A 19,473-nucleotide genomic window follows, 5' to 3' on the forward strand; every position below is an offset into this window, starting at 1 on the left:
TTGAGCTGCTACCACTTGAACTAAAGCTTGCTAGTAGCAGCTTTGATGTGCACAAATTACCCACAGATGAGGCATGGAGGGCAAGCTGTAATCTATTTTCAGTAGCATCTTAAGAGGAGGGAATCTTTTGGCTTTAGAGCAAGTAACCATTTGTTGTAGTTACTGGTAACATTAACTATAACAAAGGCATGTGGCTTGTATGACTAGATGAGAACCAGCTGAACGTGAAAAAGTGATGACAAACTTCCTTTGATATCCAGTTGTCTATATCACGGGGCTCATTGGAGGGAGCAACATATGCACATATCCAGAAATGAATAAAAACAACTGGTCTAGAAAGTGTTAAGGGGTTGATCCTAGGTTCCTTTAAATTGGTGGCAAAGCTGCATTTGATTTTAATGGAGCAGGAGCTGGATCTAAGTGAGAATAACTTTTAAGAATATATACAACCTCCTCCTCCCCATATCCTTTCCCCATATCCTTACTAAAAGATCCACCATTGTTTTATTTGCAGTGAGTGAAGCTTGTACCAATTTGTTTGTAATTCAATCATAAAGAAAGCACAAAGCATTTCAGATTATCAGATGAAGCCAAGTAATTTGTAAGCTCTACTTTCTCCTGAGAATCCTATTATGAAATTCAACAGCCATATCATGATAAGGTTTTTGTCGCAAAATCTCTTTGTATACAGAATGTACACCGCAGCACTGTAACTCTGAAAAAAGCATTGACCCCTTGCTTGATGAGCCCAAATTTAGCCTCCATAAAAAATCCATCCAAATTTTGCTCTCAGTAAGGAAAAAACATATGTGGTTTTATACAAAATACTAAGTGACATGCATTTTACCCCAATATTGTGTTACTTGTAAGAAAAATATGCAGACAAAAATTCTGAAGGGTTAAAAAAGATGGGAAATTTATTAAAAGGGGATAGGCATGAGCTTTGCTTTCAAGGATGAAACAGCTTTGCTGGTTAATAAAAAAAAGGGCAATAAATTCCATTTATTATTTATATTCTCAAGAGCTGAGGTTTTGATCATTTCCATCGTGTTAAACTATTTGGCTAAACATTGGAATGCCCAGATGTGCATTTTAAGAGGCTAGTAGAAAGGAGATTTTTTCTGTGCTCTTCCACAAAAGTTTCTCCCTCTGTCTACAGCTCAGAGCCCATTACAGCAGTGTTCTTGGCCTCTGGAACCTTTCTTTACAAGACCTACAGGAGTTCTTCAGCCAGACCAATATATTTCATTGTGTGTATGCCCACATATCTGCATTAGGTGCCCACATGTTGGCGGGGGGGAGAAGCAAATCTTTGTTTATTTGTGCTTAATGCCAATATCTGCATATGCTCAATATGTGATTTTTCACACTCCTAAATCAGACAAGACTCTTCTCCTCTCTGCGGGCATATTTAAATTTTCTACCTCAAGCCATTATAGCCATCCCTCAAACAGTTGAAAAGCTTGTATTATGAATTCTTCTTGTACTCAAATGTAGCAGCCCTGCAGTGTTGGCAAATGTGTCATTTTATTGAAAGTCTTGTTTTATTTGGTGCTTGATTTACAAGTAGGATTTAGGCACCTATAGGTGCCTCAGACCAAAATTTAGAACTGTACTACCACAGCCTAACCCTAGAGTCACATACATTTCCTAGTGCCTAAATTTCCACTTGTAAGGGCTACCAGGTATATTTCTTCCAGCAGGCATGTATAGATCTGCCTTAAATCTTCAAAGCACCTTGCAATTAAAGAATTTTTTTGCAAAAATCTTGTTGGTCTAATAAAAGATGTCATCTCTACTATAAGTCCTGATTGCCAAGTCTCTTCAAGATTCCCCCAGCTGTTTGGGAGGAGCTAGTCCCACATTTGGCCTGTTCTGGGGCCTGGTCTAAAGGGCATGTTCTGATCATACCTAACACTCTTGCCTTGTGAGCACAGAGATAGTGAGGCATGGTAGTCTGAAGTCAGGCAGAAGGCAAGGCAGGGAGGCCTCTTAGAGACTAATTGATTCAAAAAAAGCATGAGCTTTCATAGGCAGCAACATACTTCATCAGATATGCAGCTTATGCCTCTTAACCAGGTCATTTCTAAGATGCCCTACTTGCTTTGTGAGATTCCAGTACTATGGGGATTGAAATGGATACTGTGTAGACCAGTAAGGAAATAGTTGTTGAAAATCTGGGAATTGTAGGTTATAGAAGCACCAGGGAAAAGAAATAAGAAATGTCAATGTTAAGAATGGGAAAGGATGTGAGTAGCAGGGTAATGAGGAGAAATTTCAGATGAGGAAGCCAAAAGATATTTCTGAGTTAATAAGATCTTAAAGAGAAAGTGAGAGAGAGAGAGAGAGAGACTAAGTGTCTAAAGGACACTTCATTTCAAGCGAGACAAAATAACTTAGAGAAAGTTCAGAGGAGAGGAATAAAACCAATTAAAAGTTTGGAAAAAATAAGATGTACGAAGAAGGGTTAAGAGAGCTGGGCCTGTTCTCCACGGAGAGAAAAAAGCTTAAGTAAAACATAATTGCCTACACCTATGATCAGGAAAGTTATAAAGGAAACAAGGTTGTATTTATGAGCAATGGACTTAACCCACAGAGGATTATGAGGAGTAACTTCATATTTACCACAGTCCTTTTCATGGAAGGGCTGTAGTGAATAAACATTTAAATTCTCCACCCTTCTTTCCATCTAATATAAATTCTGCCTTCTCCTCTCTGCGTCCTCCAGACCCAGACTTCCCCCTTCCTTATTAAAGGGTAGACAAGTTTGCAATGAACCAAACCCATTTTACTCACCAATTTTATAGCACTGCTGGTCCAACCTGTCCACTGTGTCACATGGATGCCTCAGTGTTTGTCGTTTCTGCTTCAGGGCTTGCTGATACTTGATCCAGTAGTGAGGTCAGTTCCTGACAGCAGAGATAAAAGCTAGATTTAATTTCAGGTTCATAGGCCGGCAGAGGAGAGAGGGATTTTCCAGAGGGAGATAGGGACTATTGCTTTCAGCTGGCATAATGCCCCATAGCAGTGTGTTGAATCCTTAGAAAATGACTATTTGGAATGTGTGAGCCACTCTCTGGGAACCAATTACTCTACTCCAGAGGTGGGCAAAATGCAGCCGGGGGCCAGATGTGGCCCACCAGGCCATTCTATCCGGCCCACAGGGCCCCTAAAATTTTTTAAAAATTAATGTTTATCTGCCCTAGGCTGCCTGTCATGCGGCCCTCGATGGCTTGACAAAATTCAGTAAGCGGCCCTCTGCCCAAAATAATTGCCCGCCCCTGCTCTACTCAGAATGAGGGCAGAGTCCTTGCCCCAGAGTGGGAGCTGCCCTTCCCCAGGCCTAGCCCAAATGGGTATTATGATTCAGACAGTGCATACTTCCTTCCGTGCACCTCCCTTGCTCTGGCATAAGGCATACATAACTCAATTCCCTTCAGTTGCAGCTTACCCGTCTTTCCTCCCATGCACTTTCCTCCTACCTTCCACCCAGCTCCGCCCATTCTTTCCCCTGCTTTCTCTTCACAACCTCAGTGGCAACACCAAACTCACACTCTTTTGCACCACCAGCTAAAAGCCAGGGGCAACTTAATGCCAAGGATTAGCCAGCCTCTTGTTGATTAAGCTGTAGAAACAAAACAATATTGTTTAGTATCACGAGTCACTATAGGAGCAAACTATGGAAAAGGTTGCCAAGGGTGACTGTAAAGTCACATTACCAGGGATATGCAGGACTAAATTGGCCACGTCTACATGAGACAATGCAGTAGTGTTGGGGGGCACTAATTGGGATACAATGCTACTGCACAGTAGCTCATTGCTACTGTGCAGTAGCATCAGAAAAAAACTGTGCAGGGACCCTACTGCACAGTAACGCTGTACTTGCTTATGCAAGTACTAAATGACTGCACAGTAATAACTGCGCAGTCTGCCGCTTGTGTAGACATATGGCCATTGAGGTCAGTGGGGCAAGTCTGAGATTACTGACTTGAGTCCTGTTACTATTTAGGAAGTAGCCTTGATGGCCCAATGGAGCTTTTCTCTAAGCAGATGCTCCAGTATCCACTGGAATTGTCAGAGGCAACATCTGATTAGATCAAATCAGATTTGCATGAGTGACTTTTGAGGGGAGGCAACCCTAGCACCATTACTTGTCTCCATGCAGGTGCACTGGGGAGGGTATAGAGGTCCGGCCATCTCTTCTCTTGCACAATATGTGTGAGGGCCAGGCATGATATGAGTCACTGTGCTGGGAAAAGCACCAAGACTGCTCCTCTAGGTGTGCACATCTTCCAAGAGTGGGGAAGAAAGACCCATAGTTCTTGTCCCCCCCATGTTAGCCAGCAGTGCGGGAATAGCAAACTGCACCCACCAAGTGTGGGTAAAAAAACCCCAGTGAGATGATGGGAGGAGTAAGTTACTCAGTGGGCACATCTACACAAGATGCTAACTGCACGGCAGCCTAATAGTACACAGTAGCGTGCTGGGCAAAAACCATGCTAATACACTACCGCACAGTAGTACTAAACTACTGCGCAGTAAGTGTCAGTAAATAGCCGTGCACCAGCATTACTGTGCAGTAGTGCATGTTACAGCTCATTAAGTTTAGTGCTTGGTTAACCAAGTACTAAATCAATGCACAGTAACTACGACACACTAATGAATGTGTAGGTGCGCCTGTTGAAGCAAGTAAAGCTGGATTGAAAACTCCAAATCAGTAAACATTACTTTATATACTGCAGTCAGAACCTAACAATTAAAGAAAAGAGCTTGTGTCAAGTAGTACCATACCTGGACACCTGGCGGCCCCGGGTGAACTTTAGTATCAGGCCCCGCTTTTCCAGAGGTAATGATAATAATGATAAAAATTACCATTTTTGGGCCCTCTTTCTGTATGGGCCCTGGATGGGGGCCTGGTTCACCTATGCCTGTGTCCAGCCCCGGTATCAAGATATATTTATTTTTCTTCTCTCCCCCCCCCCCCCCCCCCCCCCCCACTTCTCCAGGTTTTTCCACCATGTTTGGGAAGAAAAAGAAAAGGCTTGAAATTTCTGGACCCTCTAACTTTGAGCACCGGGTTCACACTGGATTTGATCACAGAGAACAGAAGTTCACTGGTCTACCTCAGCAGTGGCACAGTTTGCTTGCAGACACAGCAAACAGGCCGAAGCCTATGGTGGACCCTTCATGTATCACTCCTATCCAGCTGGCTCCTATGAAGGTAATGCACAGGTTCTGTGTTTCCTCTTGCCTTTGAGTAGGGCTTAGTTTAGTTCTATGGGGGTAATACTACTTCCTCTTTTCCAGAAGCAATGAGAATTATGCTTGTTCTTACATAAAAAGCATATTTACAGGCCCCAGAGCTGCAATTGATAGCAGATGGATTTACAGCTGTGCCTCCATGGACTCCCACTGGTACAACCATGGCTCAGCCCAGGCACAGCCCTCTACCTGCCTAGTACTGATTGCAGAAATGGAGCCAGATTTTGCTGTACTATTAGTCAGTCAATTTTCTTCCTTTCTGACTATGTGCATGGGACTAAATCTAACCTTGAGAGTCAGTGAAAGCACTGGTATTTATTCCAGCATAACCAGGATATATGTGTTTTGTGCTCTGTATTTTTTTTTTAGTTGTGAGCATTTCTAATAATGAGATGGCCTCCAGCTGGGATCCAGGTCACAGTAGTCTAAGTCCTGTACAGACAAGAAGGAAGGTGCTGTCCCTATGACTGCATAAATTAGCACGAGGTATACAAACTACTAGGCATGTCTGCACAAAATTTTTACTGTAGAGCTGCCAAATTAGCTCAACAGTAAACGTATTGGCGTCTACACATGTAAATACAAGTACTACCCTGCTGCAGTGTTTTTCCATGTGCAGCAGCGCATGTGTAGACACTGACTCACCTGGCTGGGGCACAAGGGTGCATTAGTGCAGGATCTGGCTGCCAGCTAGCTCCACACTGAAGCACCCTCATGCCCCAGTCAGCCCCTCTGCAGCACGATGAGCCAGGTTGGAACAACCCCAGGCTTGTAGACTGACACCCACCCCCCCTTCCTCCTCCCTGGACTCCCTGCTAGCCAAAGCTACTCTGACCCAGCTCAACATGCTGCGGTCCCACACCATAATCAAATGGCGTGCCTGGGAGCAATAAACTCCAGTGTGGTATATACCAGAGTTTATTGCTGCATGTTAATTGCATGTGTAGACACGCCCACTGAGGAGCAGAACAAGTCCAACTACTCTGTACTATGACCAAAGGAGGAAAATTATAGCTACTACATTTTTAAAGCAGCTAAAATGACCCCAAATAGTTTTTCCTGCATAAAACTGCTGTGAGCTGTTCAGGGTCCCTAATTCCCCTGAGTTCGCAGTTACCCTATATGTTCCCAATTAACAGGAAGTAGAGCCTTAATTGCAGCTAAGATTCTCCTTGATATGCTTTCCCCATGTCTGCAATTGTCCCACAGTAGGAGTGTCAAACATATATCCCATGAGCTGGATCTGACCCATGGAGTTGTATCATCTGATTTGCAGGGCTCTAGAAATTTGGTAGCTGGATGAGTAGTAGCAACATTAATTGCCCCAGCTCCCAGAGCCGTGGCAGCCACTACTCATCCCACTGTCACATTTCTGACTCATGGATGAGATGATCATGGGTGAGATGATATGGCTGTCTGCTCAGGATCTGGCCTGCAAAGCCAGAAGTGTGGCAGCAGAGGTGAGTGGTAGCAACATTAATTGTCACCTTTTTTGAAGACATGGCAATTAATACTGCTGTCACCAAATTTACAGCTCTGTGGGCCAGATGACATGGTTCCATGCTCTGGGTCAGCCCGTGGACTGGCCTCAGGAGACTCCTCTAACCTGCAAATGCTAGAGGAGAATTATTACAGCTGTAAAAGGCTACATAATAAAAATACCTATTTGTAAAAGAGGTAGATAATGTTTGGAAAAAGTTTTGGAACCTTTGGTATGGGTTATTTGGGAGGAAAAGCACCAATTTGGGTGGAAAGAAAACATTTTTTTAAAGAAAAAAATTAGATTGGCTATATGAAAGTCCTTTAAAAGTTTGACATTTTAGAATAAATTCAAGAAAGATGGATTAGAAGGCAACATGCAAGAAAGACCTTCAAAGGTGAGCTAAAAAAATGTGTGTTCAGTTGACTGTACACTATATCACATATGTAGTGCTTCCATGTATGTGATGTATTTTTATGGATTCACACAGTCTTTCTCTTACACTTCCTCATGCACATACATTACGGGCCTAAAAATAGTTGTGCGGTTTAGAATTCTGAATTTGTTTCCATCAGTGAAGAAAAAAAATTCTGAGAGCATAAGCCCTTTGTTTTTGTTTATTAAATGTTCCTTGCCAAATTCGCATTTGCCACCAACTCCCGAGTAATGCTTGCTACCTGCTCAGCCACACTTACCGTGGAATGTTACAGAAAAAAGAGAAAAAGAGAAAAATATGACTTCCACTCTGAGGAAAGTATATCATTGTGTGAAAAAGACACTGGAGTAATAGAAAAACCAGGCAAGCCCTTGCTTGCTAGATATGAATGAAAATAAGGGTATCCATATTCTGCAGGCCTTCTGAGCACCAAATGTCCACAGGGCATTGTGGTATGAGTGAACAAAGATGTTTTAAAAAATGAAAAATCAGATTGTTTGCTTGCTGAAATGCCATCCGTCTTGTGGAATTTGGGAAGTGATAAATCTGTAGCTTTAAAATGTCTCAAAATGTATTAGTTCTGTCAGCTAATATACACAGTATAAATTATGGACTCCATCCTATAAATACACATGTGACTAGCTACGTGTAGGTGAGTAAACCTAGTGAAGCTGTGTGCCCATATGCTTACAGGTTTGTAGACCATGCCCTTAAGATGAACTGAAGAGCTTTGTGTTGTTTAAAGGCAAAACCGGGTGCAGTAGGATAGCCAAAATCATTTTCAATTGGCATTAAGAAAGTGTCTCTTCATACTTCTTTACATTTGTTTGTGTTGACCCTGAAAATGATACAGGATTCAACTCAGAAAAGATTAAACTCCCATTCATAGATGTAGGGTCGGAAGGGACCTTGTAGATCTTCTAGTCTGACCCCCTGCCCTGGGCAGGAGAGAAAACTGGGCTCAAATGACCCCAGCCAGGTAAATGTCAAGCCTCCTCTTAAAGACCTCCAGGGTAGGAGCCAGCACCACTTCCCTTGGAAGTTGGTTCCAGATCCTAGCTGCCCTGACTGTGAAATAGTGCCTTCAGATGTCTAGTCTAAACCTACTCTCTAGCAATTTATGGCCATTATTCCTTGTTACTCCGGGAGGCGCTTGGGGGAACAAGGTCTCTCCCAAACCCTGCTGGTCCCCCCCTAGCAGGGGGGAACATCATGACTGCTGTGGACTCCCAGTCAGCAGCTCTCATTTTGGCTTTTGGAGCATACCCTTTTTGAAACAACTCCAGATGTACGTATTCGTACCTGGTCATGTAGGAACCTAGTTTTGCAATGAGGATAAGGCTCCTAAGTGCCTATTTTACTTGTGAAAATGAGAGTACAAACTTAAATAATTGGAGCACTTTTGAAAATCTTGCTTTTAGTTTACACCACAAGTGTTATTATGTTTTAGTTAACACAATTATAAATTTTAATGCAAATGAGGTAGACACGCACCCACAATTTAACATGTTCTGAGTCACAAAGTTATGTTGGGCTGAAACCCTTTTAAATGTTGGTCTCAAGTATGGTTGCATGTGACAGACTACCATGTAACACTGCCCTTGTAGGTTTCCACATTTATTCTCTTTTAAATTACTTCTGTGTTGACTGTGCTAAGAATGTACTGCCAACATGATTTGCTAATTGTTAGTCCCCTGGAACTAAAAATTAATGCAGATTCTGCCATGAGAACTAAAGTGATGGTTATATTGAGTCATCACGCTGTGCTGCAGCCTGCCACCCACTTCAACATGGGCATCAATGACAGATGGGAACAGGAGATAAAATCTCAAGCATCCTGAGGAGCTCCCTTCTGAGTAGATATTCAATGCATTGTTATCCACACTTGGCAGAGATCTGCAGGTTCTACCCTTTACTACTGTGGAAACTGTAGCTTATCATGCTAACAAAATAGTTTGAGTAGGGATGTTAAAATTCATTTATTCCACGTAAAATTCCCGTGCTTATGCGTAGAATAGTTGTTCAAATTTTGGGTTAGTCTGTATGATCCAGAGACCAGTAAACTACTGTCATAAGTGAATCCAGGATTGTAAAAGAAGAGGAAGGAGAGCCGGGAGCAGTGACTGTTGTTGTCGGGGTGGCTGCATTCCCTTACTAACAATCTCTCTGTCCCCCACTGAGGTGGGTGGACCACACCATGGGAGCAGCAGCTGGGGACTTTAAGTCCCTGAATCAGGTAAGAATTCTCCATGACCCACTGCCAGTACCCCCTCCCTTTCTGTTGTGTTCAATGGAGCCTCCCCTTCCCTCCAATTCCCTACCTCACCTTCTCTATTTATTCCTCTGGGTGCTGGGAGACCCACCTGACACTGGTGCTGTCCTGGATGCTCATGGCCTGCTCCAGATGTTCCTTCTCTCTCCACATGCTCCCATACTGGTGAGGAATACCCAAGAAGACTAGTTAAAGAGATGGAGAGCATCGCCACTGCTGCTGCCATTGTCCCTGGCTGAGCCCAGTTCCCCATGCATTCCATCTGGAACAGGGCAGGAGCAGCTCTGGAGCTTTTCCTGTACCTAAGTCAGTTTGGGGCAGCACAAGCACAGGTGGGGGTGGGAAGGGATGAGAGGGGAGAGGAGAGGAGGTGCCACTGAGCATGGAGGGGGAGGGAGGGTGTGCCAAGGTTGGAAGGCTTCTTACCTGTTTGGGGGACTTAAAATCCTCAGCAGCTGCTAATGCAGCATGGTCCAAAAATGAGGTGCAACCATGCCACTGCTCTGGGTCTTCCCCTAACTACTATGTATTTCAGATGCAGTAAAATGTAGGTAAGTTACTGCACAAAATGTCATGAAAAATATTAATTATGTTGACATTTTTCATGGAAAGTGGTGGGGTTTTTTGATAAAGGTCAGTTTTCAATGGAAAAAAATATTTGCAAATTTCAGCAACTTTTCTGTATCATAGTCAGTGTAAAGTGCAACTTCTTGCTTTGCTTACCAGCCACATGCCCTGTCATAATCTGACCCATTATTTCCCATTACTGACACCCAAGGTTTTTGAAAGCCATATCATCTCCAGGTAAAAGCCCCCTTAAGTCTAAGCATAAGAAGGTCTTTACCTTACGATCTGCTCCAAAGGTGCCAGTCACCTTATTTCAGTGATTCTCAACTAGGGCACCATAGAGTGCTGTGAGATCTTGTTAAGAATCTTGCAGCATGGCACAATATTATCACTATTACGTATGCAAAGGCTTACACAATTCACAAGGTAAACCCAGAGATTCCAAATAGGAATCTAGTGTCAGAAGCATTCTGGCTTGTTGTAGTCTTTATGAGTTCTTTGCAACAGAAGAATTTCTTTATTATTTTTCTGTCATCAAGAAAGAAGTGAAAGCTTAAGAGCTTGCATTTTCTGAGGGGTGCCTTGAGTCTAAAAAGGTTGAGAGCCATTGCCTTCTTTGTTCTGTACCTCATAAGTAAATATTCAGCCAGAAGGGAAGATAGATTTACTAGTGAATTCTGTCCCTGGCACTATGTTGATAAAATGCTTTTGGAAAAGAGGAAATAAACAATGCTAGGCCATACCGATCTACATTCAAGAAAAGCAAAACCATTTGTGCAAAATCACCAAAAAAGTCTCTCAAACATTTTACCTTTCTCTTACAAAGAATGACTTAAAAAAACCCACATTAGAAATCACCTCATGGACCCAGCCCCCTTTGATAACTGACATTTTACATAAGTTCAGGCTTTTTGCTTGCCACACAAGCAGCATGAATAAGAAGGGCTGCTCTCCCCAGAAATGCTTCCAATTTGTTCAGCCTCATATAAACTGAAGTATTTTAAGTGATGTAATTGGAACCATGTTTAACATACTAGGTACTGGCCAAATTTGAGGTTGCAATTGGTATAAACTACCATTTTTATAGTTTAAAAAATGAAGAGCTCAAATTAAGAGGAGAGTATACATATACACTTTGAAATGACAAATGTGTTGACATTAGAAACCACAATAGTAAGAAGCAGTTTGTCCTTCACATATCATGGAAAGAGTTGAGTTCAAAACCAGTGCTTTCCCTAAAAAAATTGAATGCATACAGATTTTGGTATAGTGTATGAAATAATCATGAGTTGTTATACATTCCAACTGCTACAATGGATGATAAAGTAAGAGAGCTCAAATATAAATTATTCAAGTGTATAAAAACAATGTAACACCAAATCACTTTGTAGTTTCATCAGCGTAGGGGTAACATTACTTGGGTAAATGCTAGATACCATATGCTAGATACCAGCACATAAGAGCATAAGCAGTACTCTACTGCCACTGGTCCGTCTACCCCAGTAAGGGTTCACCCAGCAGTTGGTCTGAGTGGATCACATTAGGTTAGGGGTTTTCTGGAGTGGAAGCCAAATCAAAGCTCAGCATCAGTCCTAATTAAGGATAGCAAGCCAAGGTTTGAGACGAGGTGATGGTCAGGTACTTGTCCAGGATAAGAGTTCCAAGACAGGAGCAGGATCTAGCAGGGACAGGGAGGAGTGTCCATACCAGAGGTTAAAAGCACAAGAGTCAGGTTTAGGAGCTCCAAGCAGGAGCAAAGCAAATCAGTCTGTTGTCCAGACAGTTTGCTGCTGCCTAGTTTGAGTTTATATGGACTCTAGTATAGGGGGGATCCTTTTCTGAAGGGCTGACTCAGCCTGTTACCCTCATAAAGTCTAGTGGGAGCCTGGGGCTGGACCTACCGCAGATGGGCCTCAGCTTATTGTCTCCAACAGTAGCAAGTAGTAGATTCTGTATTATATAAACTGGGCATGACTATAGTGCTTCATTCCCTGTCATAACCTTCCAAGCATCAACCATCATTGGGTTAGGGATGTCAGAGGATACATACCTGGCTGTTCCATTTAATAACTCCCAATGAACCTGTCCTCCATGAAGTTGTCTAATCCCTTTTGAACTTGGTTATACCTCACCCACTACAACATCTTATAGCAATAAGTTCCACAAGTTATCTATGCACTGTTTGCTTTAAACCTGCCTCCTGATCATTTCAGTGGATGCCAGTGGAGCTCCTGTTCTATCTGTCAGGTGTAAGAAGAATATTTAGGGCTGAATCCTATTAGAGTTTACTTGCCTAAAATGGCACAAATACATTGCTGTGTAACTGCAAATTTAGACACTTACACACAGTTTGGGATTCAGCTCTTGCTATGCAAGTATGCACATGTCCTCTGAGCTTGCTTAGTGGAGCTGCAGTCTGGCAAAACAGTTGCATGGTGACATGCATAGGATTGGGTATATCCTGAAATTTTAGCCCGGCAGAAATCATGACTAATTGATGGTGGGATGAGTAGAAACTCCCCATGTTTTATCTCAGTAGTTGGCACTTGCCCAGGGAGCAGGAAACCGAGGTTCTAAAGCTTTCTTACCCAGACCCAGGGTTTAAATCTGCATCTCCACCTTTCCAATTAAGTGCTCAGCCAGCAAGATACAGGTTAGACATTACCCAGGCCCCTTTCCAACCCTCCTCTTCAAGCAGGTCACCTGGACAGCTAAGAGAGGGATATGTAGGTCAGAAGGAAGAACACAAGAAAGAGGTCATATGACTCAGAGAGATGGAGGCTGTTCTTGATAAGAGCAGACCTTGGATTCTAGCCTGGGCCTCCATTCTCCATGGGTTAGAACCTTTCCTAGTGCTGTTTATCCAGTGACTATTAAATGGAAGTCACTACTTAGCTGTCTAAAGTTAGATTCAGTGCCATTCACAAGGTTTTTAGATCCTACACACCCAGCTGTGCAACTCAACTTGTCTTTCTGCACATGCTCACAAGGGCTTGACCACAGCCACTTACACTCTGTTATGACCTCATGCCTCCTAGGAAAATGCATAATCTGTGCATGTCCCTGAAGTTTTACTTGGAGAAATTATACAAACAGCGGCTGTTTGATGCAAGAAGAGAAGGACTTGATTGCTCTTCATGAGTTTTGCATTAAGTAATCATAAGACAAAATGATTCTGAATCTCCTACTCTCTAAGTGCCTTAGCTACTTAAACTACTAGATTATTGAACTAAGTGAAAAGGTCCTCCTCTTCCACCTGCCTCAGACAGTTGCTCCTTGTGGCTTTCCTCTGACCAAAGTGTTGAAGATTTGTACAGAATTGTCCCTTTCCCAAGCAGACAGTGGGATGGAGATGCAGGCAGCTCATTTCCGGGGGGGGGGAGGGGTGGCTCCCTGCCACTGCGCACACTCCCAATGTGGTGGGGGGGCATGTGCCCCCCCAGATCTGTGTAAGGGGTGGGTTACTCTCTGCGGACTCAAACACCCCACCCCATTGTCCTCCCTGCAGGGCCTCCGCAGCCCAGCAGGTGGGACCATTTCCCAAGCAACAGAATGGTGGTGGTCATAGCACGTCCTATCTGAGTATTCTCTGAAGGAAAAATCCAGTCATGCAGGTAGATCTAGGATCTAAAATCAAGATGTCTAACTTTAGACAGTTAAGTAGCACTTAGCCATGAAAAGGTGCAGTAGAACTTTGGCCTCAAACACCTAATAAGTCAAATAAGAGCCGGCCTTAGAAATGCATGGTATGATGTGCCCAGAAAATATTTGCTTTCCATTAGAACTATTTGTGAGTCTTGACCTTTTATTTCTTGACATCAGCAGTCTCTGGAAAAGGGGTGCAGAGATAAGTATGCTTTATAAGCAGGGAACCAGGTTTTCTGTTTCCCATGGGGAAATGGAAAAAAAAGTAGATTTTCCCTTTTAACCAAGAAAAATGTGTATTTTTCATTTTAACGGAGAAACACACAGATTTTTCACTTTTGCAAAGAGCTCTCTGCAAGCTGGCAGAGTTTCAGTCTGCAAAGGGCTGGGAGGAGCGGGAAAAGGGCAGTCAGGCAAAGGATGCCATGTCCATGTGTGCAGTCACACATGCACATGTCTGCCAGTCAGTGCAGACAGCAGCTCCCACAGGTAAGTCTGGCACTAGAGGAGCAGGGGATTGAGGCCCCTATACGGAGGGAGTTGGGATTTGGACACAGCTGGGACGGTGCATGGGGCTGTGATTAGGGAGTAAGGGGCACTAGCAGGGCTGTGGGTAGGGAGTAAGGAGCACCAGCAGGGCTGTGGGGGCTGTGGGTGGGGAGTGAGGGGCCTGGACCTGCAACCTGGTGAGCAAAGGGGACAGGAGGAGCTCTGATTTTCCATGATAAAAAACCCCAAAATAGAATAAGAAAATGTATAGGTATTTAGAATTTATTTTATTATAGTGATTGAGCCACTGGTAGGCTTCAAAATTGCTTAAAAATTGTAAATATATCAATAAAATGTGTTTAATTGATACCGCTATATATAGTGGTGTTTCATTTTTACCACGGATTTTGGAGGTTTTAATCAGAGAATTTGCTATTTTTAAACAGAGAAAACCAGGATCCCTTCCTATAAGTTTTGGCTCTAGATTTAGGAACCAGATTCCTTGTTCTGCTGGGAGGGGCGGGGTGCAAATTTATTGATACACAGTGATAACAGAAAAGAAACAATACAAACAATCAAACAATTCTGTTTATATCTACCAATTCTAGGGCTGTCATCAGAGTCCAGAAACATCTGGCCAGGATGCAGGCTTCACTTTGAAGCTGTCTCTTAAGTGTCAGATGTCAGCATATCAGCAGCCTGGAGGTGGAATGCCGAGGCCCACCCCCAGCCGAGTGAATGAGATGGGCTGGTGGTGTACCCTCTGTCCATGGTGAACTTTGGGACCCCTCCCATGGGATGGGGACCAGGACACCTCTCAGGGACCCTCCTGGGGAGGAGGATGGGGAGGAGGAGGACCCACGCCCTTTGTTGCTTTCAAATCTCTGCTTTTGTATTCTCCTTCCCACCTAATGACTCTTCATCTGTGGCTAGCGCTAATTGGTCTCTCTGTGTTCATAACACTGTTCACATCCTGTGTTAGCCAAAATCCCATTTACATAAACGTATCACATGCCCACATCCTAATTTGGGGCTTTACCAGTGTCCTCCTAATTTGATCTGTTCCCCAAAACTGGAAAATTCCAGCCCCCTGCTCTGGGGCCTTGTGAGCTGGTACCATCTTATCTCATGTTATGGAACAGTGTGGTACATGCCCCTACTTTCCCAGGCTGTGTGTGTATCCACTGGCCTTGTGTTAGACAGCCTGTCTGCTTCTGATGGCTCAGAAAACTGTGTATGTTATATATATATAAGCCAATCCCCAAAAAGCAAACTTTTAAATACCATTTTTAAGTCATCAATAAGATACAAACAGTATTGTTGAATTCCTACAGCATTTTATTTGTTTCCCTGTTTCCTAATGGCAGGATGGTCTGAGCTAGACTTTTGATACATTTAACACAAAGTAACAGATTTAACTGAAAAAGGTCATTCTGATCCCTGCAATACTGACAGTTCCAGCAGCACTGCTCATTTTAGTCAGAGGGAATAATATGACTGGCATTAACTGTATATAACTCCTTTCTTCCCAGATGATTTAAAGCATTTTACACACCAACTCCTCAGGTGCTTGAAATTGAGCTCAGCAGAGCCACATCAGTTGACAGTGGTAGAGGATCTGGTCCTACAACTGTATGCAGTTATACCTTGGATAGAGGGCCATGCATAAGCAGTTTCACTGTGTGAGTGTGGCTAGAAGAATGATGGGGCATGTGCAGAATTCCAAAAGCTTCTTGCAATGTATCATGTAATTTAAGCTGTGCAGAGCAGACAGGTGCACTGAAAACTCACCCACCTATTAAACTGTGCAAAATAAAATGTTTTCGTTTTGGAATGTTAGATGATCTAACTCTCTTGTTCCAAAGTCTGGGTTTTTTTAAATATCATTGTGAACCCTTCCTGCTAGTGGATAGCAGTTTTATTCCATTCATTAAGAAAACCTTAACTTGTTAATAAGTTCCTCGTCTCTGTTGGGTCATGTTTCTACTTTTTCTACTTTGGTACTTGTGGATTCTTTTACTTAGTTTATCAGTGAGGTTTCACGTCAGTGTTTCCTTCTATTCTTTTTTTGACTGCCTCTTTCTCTTATTTTGAAAGACCTTTCATCCATCTCCTCTTTCAACAGATCTTCAATACTTCACCCCCAGTCCTTTTCAGCTTTCCACTGAGCCGTGTGCACATACCCTGGTGATGGGCACAGTGTGAAAACACACAGGAATACATTTCACTCTGCCAATGATGTGAAAGTCTAAAGGTTTGCTGACACCTAGCGGTCATTCTTTTGATTCACACATTTCTGCATGCAAACTCTTCACCTCCCTGCACCTCCTTGCCCCTCCTCACAAAAAAGCAAGCCATAGACAAGACGAAGAATGCATCTTGCCTTAGGGAAGCTTGTGGTACAATAGTAATTTAATCTGTGCTGTATACTGCAAGCTAAAAACATCAAGATTTTAAATTGAATTTTTTGCCTGCAGACATATTGGACTCAGTCCTGGTTTTACTCCCTCTGCAGCAAAGTGTTTGGCTGGTGCTAGGTAGCATGTGTAGCACAGTGTTTGGATGGTGCGCTCTGCAGCTGTAGAATACTGCACGTACTCTGACAGGTTTGCTATCTCTTTAGTGTAGCTGTGGAAGAAACAAATAGCTGCTGACAACTGCCTTTGGCCTCCCCATCCCCAGATGTGCACATATGACTTACAGAGTTCATTTACATCATAATATAAGCTCCCCTCTCCACCACAGATCCTTTCAATGGTCCATTGTGCATTAGCTCCATATCCTTTGTACACCAAGCCTGATCCACTGGATCAAGAGCTTGTTGTGGACACTTTTAAGTGACTGTGATCAAATTTTGCATTTCCTGTGGGATAGAGTTCCAGTTTACTTTTAAATTTAGCATAGAATGTGTTTTTGTTTAGGACATGGCATTAGTGTGAATTACTATAAAGCAGGAGTACTCAACCTCTGACCCATGGGCCAAATGCAGCCCATGGAACCTTGGAATCTGGTCCTGGAGGCTCCTGAATGGTCAGGAAATTTGGTGGTGTGGGAGCAGTGGCAGTTAGTACTGCCACTCCTCCCCACTGCCAAAATCCCAATCCCACACAGTGGGCCAGAGCCTGCACACCTGGTTTGGGATCAGGCCTTGCTCCCTCCTCTTCCCTTTCCCCCCATGGGGCTGGTCAATGCCCTCTCCCCCTGCAGATCTAAATCAATGCAGAGTCATGCCCCTCCTCCCCAGTGGACTCGGTTGGGGCTGGAACAAGCCTCCTTCCCCCTCTCAACTGGATCAGGGCTGGGCTGTCCCCTGCTCCCCTTCTGGCTGCCTCTGTCCCAGTGCTAGATTGGGTCTACCAGCCAGATCCAGCCCACAGAGGGACCAGGCACTGTCCATCTGGCCTGGTAGACAGTGAGCACCACTGCTATACAGTATTTAGGTAGATTTTTTTTTTATTTGAAAGAGTTATTGCTTCACTCATAAGAGGGACTTGATTTCTCACCTGTGTAAATCACCGTGTTACATTTCTCTCTGCTCTTCTGCTTTTGAAAGAATAATACAAATCTGCCACCTAGTGTTCATGAGTGTTTTACTGGTACAACTATGAGAAGAACCTTTTTCCAGATTAAATGTAATCTTAAAGGAGACCTTCCACTGAAACAATTAAACTTGTTACAGTAGGACTACATTAGAGAAATTCACATTCCAAAACATTATTGGATTGATATGCTTTCTTCATAACCTATATGTAAAAATGCTAAAATATATACTGTAAGCTACATGAACACTCTAATATTAGAGGTAGTTTCCAAAGACTAGGATGGAGCTGAATACTAAAAAGTTGCTATTCAGCATCCTGTGCTTCAAAATGGCAGTGGGGGCACTTTAACTAAAGCTCGTTCAATAAGCTTTAGTTAAAGCAACCTACCACTATTTTGAAATACGAGGATGCTGAATACACATGAAGTTAAGGTGTTCTAATTAGAACACTCCAGCAGACTCAATCAAGTTAAATGATGAATTAATCAATTAATCACATCTGCTCCAACACGTTCTAATTAATAGATGTCGGAGCAGGCATCGGGCATGTGTATAGGTGCCCATAGAGTCATGGCCTATTGATACAAAAGAAGCCGCATGACTGACTAGGTACACAGTTCTGTCAAACACAAGGAGTAAACAAATTAAGGAAAAGGGGAAAAATATATTTTCCCATTAAACCCTCTGGTTTGTGATTGTTCCAAGTGCTCCTTGAGACAATGGCGGGTATGATAGTTTTAGTCAGAAATGTGGTTTTAAAGTTAACCATGTTCCTGTAACTAATAAAAATCTTCCTGAAGTGGGAAGACTGTGCCCCAAGTCTATGAACACTATACAGACAAAATGCAGAAAATATAAAACCCCCTCAAGAATACAGAAGGTGATGATCACAATTAGCCTAAATTTTCATACACACTTAATTTTTTATACTGTGCAACTGGGACTCGGTTATTTAAATGTATTCATGTGAGCAGTCCCAGGCTTGGGACAGGAATGTAGAAGTGCACAAATGAGCATTTAGTGTATGTGATACATTTGTGTTAAAATGACAGAAATCAATGTTTATGATAAGCTTCAAAAAAAATTCCAACCCTGTCAGCACTTGGCTTTCAACACTGGAAATAGTGTCACCTGATCATCTTGCCTCTCAACCTGGGTAATGTAACTGGTGTCAAGGCCAATTCATGGCATACCTCAGGATATTAGGAGCTCCCTACTGTCTTTGAAGAGCTTACAGACTAAAATGCCAATCCTGCCAGTGCTTGTGCACGTTTAACTTTATGCACAGGTAGCTGTGCCATATTTGATAGGATTACTGATGTGAGTAACGCAGGGGTGAGCCCTGAGCATATGACCTGCAAACCCTAATTCATGGGAAATCTGTGCTTATGCAAGTTGTGATATTGATTTGAGAGGAGCTATTCAATTAAGGAAAGATTTGCTAGATAACATAGGGTGCTGACAGATATGCAGGTCCCTAATCTAACTCATAGTGCTTTACAGAAAGCACCATGAGTTAGAGTAACACCCCCCACCCCCCAACCCAAATGCTTGTTTGTCTGTTGGGTTGGGGGAGGGGGGAAATTGAGCTCTACTTTGGAGCCAATCCAGTGGAGGAGCCTGCCTGCAGCCTCTCTCTCCTAACCTCCCTGCCGTGCCCCCCTCCCCTCCCCCCCAACACAGCTCGGGTGCTGTCTGCATGAAGGGAGGGCAGAGAAAGGAGGAGAGTGAGCTGTGGGCCAGGGTTTGCCCAGCCTGAGCTGAAAGATGAGGGAGTTGGG

General features: G+C 43.2%; 1 protein-coding gene across 1 annotated transcript in view; it reads left to right on the forward strand.

Moving 5' to 3' along the window:
- The window catches only part of PAK5 (p21 (RAC1) activated kinase 5), a 264,366-nt gene that overhangs the window by 158,349 nt on the left and 86,544 nt on the right, over positions 1–19,473 (forward strand). The window contains exon 2 of the mRNA XM_014595094.3: positions 5,007–5,221. Within this exon, the coding sequence (XP_014450580.2) occupies positions 5,018–5,221 (204 nt within the window). The 5' untranslated portion in view covers positions 5,007–5,017. The remainder of the gene's footprint in view (positions 1–5,006; positions 5,222–19,473) is intronic.

This window comes from Alligator mississippiensis, chromosome 1 (assembly GCF_030867095.1).
Source record: "Alligator mississippiensis isolate rAllMis1 chromosome 1, rAllMis1, whole genome shotgun sequence".
NCBI classification, from domain to species: domain Eukaryota; kingdom Metazoa; phylum Chordata; order Crocodylia; family Alligatoridae; genus Alligator; species Alligator mississippiensis.